Consider the following 6,000-nt stretch of genomic DNA (forward strand, 5'->3'; position numbering starts at 1 on the left):
TAGGAGAATAAAGGCAAGGATTTGAATTAGACTTACAACAAAAGAACAAAATGTACAATTCCTCAGTGTTTGTTATCTAATGGCCAAAAATGTCATTAATAGTTATAGTATCCAACTGATGAAACAATTCATTCTAATCTTTATAAGAATGGGAAAATATACATTTAATTAGCTATACTTATTGCTGCATAAGTTTTGTTTTGATGTAACTAGGTAGCTTGCTCCAAGCACAAACTGAATATTTTAAGTAAAGATTCTACTGCCAATGGCTATATTCCAAGAATAACTAACATTTGGATATTTAATTATGTCTGAGTTACTCAATAACTTTTTCACAGAAGTTTCTCCAACTACAGATTAAAATGCAAGTAATTATATCTTCTGAACAACTAACAAGTGGGATAGTCCACACTGCTCTAACTTAATGACACTCATATTTCTGTTTGATTACATAAAAGTTTATTACCCAATTGCCCTTGTAAAGTAACACTAAACTCTAAGACCTTTACTTTCATAACATACCAAGTCTCATAGTAAACTCTCCAACTCTTAACTGTTCAAGTCCTTCCCATATCAAATTTTAACTCATTATTCCAACCCAATAATCATAAATCTTATCTCCTGGCCTCAAATTGACTTCCTGAAAATTAGGAACTAAAATTTTATTATTTTTTATATCAACATCAAACCTAATGAATTATGCAATGATCACTTTTGTCCACATGTTCCCCTATATAGTTCAATTGTTGTACCCATACCTTCATCAGTTGTTAAAAAATTAATCTAAAATGGAATCCAGTATTGTTGAATAAACATTTGGTACAATAAACTATAATGAACTGCTTCAGGAAATCTCTCCACCTCACTATCATACTCCACAGATTTCCAGTCAACATGTTCAATATTAGTCTCACAGGCCTTACCTGTATGATCAGGTGGTCTATATAACAACTACTTATTAAAAACTTTCTATCCCTCAAAACCTCTGACTGCAATCTGTATAGAATCAGCCTTTGTCACTATGTTTTAAAAATGTTTTTCAATTCAAACAGACTGTAGTTCATCAATTAGATTGAGTCACTCTATACTTTCTCTTAAACAGTCTTTGACTGTTTACTAACTCACAGATTGGGACTTAGAAATAATTTCTATATTATATCAGAGTCTACCATTTCAACTTGAGTGTTGAACTCATCCATTTTGTACCTAATACTCCTAACATCAGAAAAAAGACTTGATCTTTAGATACGATTTCTAAGAAGTTATGGGTAAAAGCAAAGAGGAATATGTTATAATATGAAGACCACACTACTACTATCCGGTGTCAACGAGGTCTTTTGCATGATACTAGGGCTCACTGGGCTGGCTAAGATGTGATGTAGTAGTAGTAGTAGTCTAGAGTGGTCTAGTAGCTATTTATATTATTAATTTTTATAAACAAAAACACACTAGCAAGCTAGACTTGTTCCCTGAGCAGGCCAGAAACAAAAGTGTTAATAGTTGTGAATTAGATTAAATAAATTGTAGTTATTAACAATTTTCATCCAAGTCCTTTTAAAATCAGATTTAAGGATAAGAATTAATAACATTATTATTTTTGTTATTAATGCAAATTGTCTATTATTATTACATTTTAATTAATTTCACCATCGTTAAGAACTGGCAAACCATCAAGATAGTCCTGTTGTTCCCAGAATAGGTCAGAAACTGCAGTGTCAACAGATCACATTAGTATTTTTAAGAACTTATGAATGAAAGCAAAGAATTTTGTCAACAACACTACAGCTATCACATGAAGTGTCACCAAGACCTTTTGTCCATACCAGAGCTCTTCAGGTCAGTTGGTATCTATACACTATTCATATCATGTTTATCTTTAAATCTCACAAACTTATATTTAGGACTAACAATTTTTGTTTTTCCAATTGTCCAAGCTTCCTCCCCACTATGTAAGATTAGACTACCTTTACAGCTTCCTAGAACATCCTACTACCTAGTTAAGTGAAATTCATCTGAACATATAATTCACCCTTACCCTGAAAAGTATCCCACAGGTCCAACCAACCCTCCTGCTGGTCTAAGCATATCCCCAATAACTTTTCATTTAAGTTTTGAATCCTACATAGTAGTTCATATCTTGTCTGAGGAAGCAGCACTTGCAAAAATACACATCTATATAGATCTGCCCCTAAGTCCCTGACAACAGTTCTTTTATAGATTTTTAAAATGCTCTTCTGGTTTCAAATTTCCATCATCATTCACTCCTGAGAGACAACAGACCTTGATAATAGCAACTAAACTGTCAAAACACACTATGAAGTCCTGTACATTAGCATACGGAAAACAAGTTCTAATACTAGTTTTAGTATGTTCCCTATTATGAACAAGTATCTGTATACTTAATGAGGGTGTTCCCAACTTTTTAAACCTTTTGATCTTCTTCCTCACTATAAGCAATCATAGATGCAAATCTATTAGAAACTGGTAACTAAATAAATGTATTACTTTAACCCTAACTTTTATCTAATGTGGACTCTTGTAAGTGAGATACTGTCATTCTAACCCTCCTCCAAAAACAATCTTTTCCTTAACTACATCATTTTCATGTCTTACTGTTTTGGTTTCTGCTTCAAATATGCTGTTCTAACAGCACAAGCTTCCTCAATATCTGATCAACAGAAAGAGCTAAACAGAAAAAAATAGCATGCAAGTTCTACACTATAACTTTAAATTTGTGTAACCATTGGCCAATATTTAGGTGAAAATATTAAACGTTTTACTCTGTCTTTAAATTACTTCAAAAAACAAACAAACAATCAATCAATCGATCAGACTGCTTTAAATTTCATTCTGGATTCAATCAACTGCAATTATCAACAATGAACTTGTCATTACAAAGTTTATTAAGGCTACAGAAGCTGAAATGGATAACTAAATTGTCCAATACTGTAGATCTTGTACATACTAACACCAAAACAGAAGATAGCATAACAAATAAATACATGTAGCCCAAACTCTTGAGGTCTGTTATATCCAACCATAGTATACAAATTAGCATAACTGAAACACATAGCCCAACTTTCCTGGTCTGTTATACAATAACTATAGTACAGTAGCTAACATAACTGATAAAGACAACCCAAACTCTCCATGACTGTTATATAACACCTATAATATTGAGGCTAACATAACTGATACATGCTATTACAACAAAACATTAAATGACAACAAGGGACATTTTGATCCATCTGGACTCTCTAATACATTATATTACAAGATGATATAGAAAATAAATAAAGAGTTATAAATAATTCATGAAATATAAAAAGCATACAATAATAACATACATGACAATCTTTAGAAAAGTGTAATTTGAAAATGATAAAACCAATACATAATCTGATCAGACATGCAAGTTAATATAGATTTTTAAATATGCTACTCAGTTGCTTTTGCTTCCAGACTCAAAACATGAGTATAAACTATGGGATGTGGCATGCATGTAACATAATCAGATCTGAGAGCTAATTCAATTGTATTGATGAGTTTCAATTACAAACTGATGAATTTGAAACTTCAGAACCAGATAATAATTAAATATCAAGAAATACAAAATATACATAATACATTAAGATATCCAAGCTAACTACAGGGGTTAAGTTTTGGCTAGCCTGATTATAAAGCTGATAATTCTAGATCCAGATAACACCTTGAAACCAAAAAATGAAATGATCTGTATATAACATAATCAGATATGCAAATTAACTATACTAAATAAATATGTTTTAGTTTGATTAACAAACTCAAAAGATAAATGTGGCCTACAGCATTTCACATGAAGGGGGTTTCAAATGCAGTCTGTCATATAAAAACACAATTATTAAATAATTTCAATAAACTCTAGCAGTTCATTGCACTCTAAAGTAGAAAAACTAGTGTACTAAAAAGAAAACGTCAAAAGTCAATCGTTTTAAAAACAAAGTACTTGAAATGAAAAAAGTCTGTAATTTTATACTCTGTTCTATGATATTTTTTATTAAAACCTGATTAATTTCAAGTTTATTATATAAATACAAAAATTTCTTGAAAGTGTAGCAGAGCTGTCACTGACGCGAACAAGTTCAGGTGTTAGTGTTACTACTCTGGGTTTCTTACTTTTTTCATTATATTAGTTCAAATATTTGTAAAGTTCTTATATCACAAACACAAGACACTACCTAAAACTGGACTATGTTACTAGTATATGATCGTCACATATTATGAATGCCTATATAGACGCTACTTCTCTACACAAAACGGATAGAACTGACTGATCATATAACTTAATACAACTTTTATCACTTAATAATTAAATTAACAGTTACCATGGATCAACTCAACCGACATTAGGCCTAAAATTTACACGATTCAAAATATTACTGCAGCAAAATTTTGCATCACCTCTGTCCGCTCCGAGTGAGGTTTCTTGTTCAACTTGTTCTTTACGTTATTATTATGCTTACTATAATTTACATTTACAGATCTAATGTTACATTGCAACTAGTCTTTGTAACTGAATAAACGACAAATCTACGTTCACTTATCGTTCCACACAGACACCTGACAATATGAAGTATCTTGTACTTGTATGATTAGATAACAAACTGATTAAGGCCCTTAGGCTTGCATCAGATTAACCTTAATTATATGGCTAATCATGTATCTTTAATATATGTACTATAACCTTTCGTAATATTCATAATTTCCCGATAATAAAATTAAAAGCTAAAACCAGCAGTAAGTAGCATGAAGGTCCCAACGAGTTAACCAAGAGTCGCGTTTGCCTGTGAAGATTCTCCTGTATATAGTCTTGTATACAATTTACCATGATCAAAAATGTTGAAGAAAACTGAAACGTTAGATTTATATACATTTTGAGAATTATTAGTGTTTAACTCGGCCTTCAAAATGGCGGAATAGTTTTGCATTTCCGCTATGTTGCATTTGAAAAGATAAATAGCAACTTGAATTACGGAAATGAAACTTACTTTTGACGATCCGCTCTGTCGTCGACAGTTTGGTGTTATTTGCAGACATTTTAAAGAGCCTTAAACCTCACTTTACAACATACATAAATAAATGGCAATGTCGAAACCTAGATCACGACGGATATAATACAATATCTCGAGTACTACAGATGCCTTAAACACCAAATTTCTGTTTGCATCCTGCATTGCGCATAATTTTGCGCGCACACAACCCAATCCTCATGCTCGGGAAAGGAGCTAGTTCATTGGACAGCATTAAACGAAGCCATCAGCATCTGTCTCGCTATACTTATGCTTAAACAAAACTAAATTTTGTAATTTCACAATGGTAATGGTCAAATGATAATCCAAGCAAATTCAATAAGATTCAATCCTTTAAAAAACAACACTTCAAAGAATACTTTCAAATAACAATACCTTTAATTGAGATTAAAAAACAACAAGTCAAACGCTTTATAAATGACAGTCGTGCCCTCTTGTAGATAGAATCGTAAATATAACAGGTACTAATATACTCTTTCCATTGAATTTTTCTTTGTTATTGGGTGTGTGTGTTTTTTTTGTTTTTTTTCTTATAGCAAAGCTACATTGGGCTACCTGCTGAGTCCACCGAGGGGAATTGAACCCTTGATTTTAGCGGTGTAAATCCGTGAACTTACCGCTGAACCATCGGGGAACCTTTGTTATTGGAGAGACAGCGTTGTATGAAAAATAAAGTATTCTAACTTTATTTCACGACAAGGTTGAGTTACATTTCTTTATGTCTTAACAAAAATTTTTACACAGAGCCATCCTGAGAATGAAGGCAATCCTAATAAAAAAAAGCGAAAAGCCATGCAACGATTTTGTTTATTGTGAAGCACAAAGCTACAAAATAGACTGTTCTCTACCCAGCATTGGTATCAAAATCCAGTTTCAGCGTTATAAACCCACTGATGTATCACCTAGTCGCTATGAGATGTAGAGGGTGAGT

At 32.1% G+C, this 6,000-nt stretch overlaps 1 protein-coding gene across 1 annotated transcript in view; it reads right to left on the bottom strand.

Moving 5' to 3' along the window:
• LOC143229561 (serine/threonine-protein phosphatase 2B catalytic subunit 2-like) overlaps positions 1-5,473 on the bottom strand; it is a 117,878-nt gene extending 112,405 nt beyond the window's left edge. Inside the window, 1 exon segment of the mRNA XM_076462073.1 lies at positions 5,028-5,473. Coding sequence (XP_076318188.1) covers positions 5,028-5,076 — 49 coding nt within the window. The 5' untranslated portion in view covers positions 5,077-5,473.
• Between the last annotated feature and the right edge of the window lie 527 nt (positions 5,474-6,000).

The sequence above is a fragment of the Tachypleus tridentatus genome, chromosome 10 (genome assembly GCF_004210375.1).
Source record: "Tachypleus tridentatus isolate NWPU-2018 chromosome 10, ASM421037v1, whole genome shotgun sequence".
NCBI lineage: Eukaryota > Metazoa > Arthropoda > Merostomata > Xiphosura > Limulidae > Tachypleus > Tachypleus tridentatus.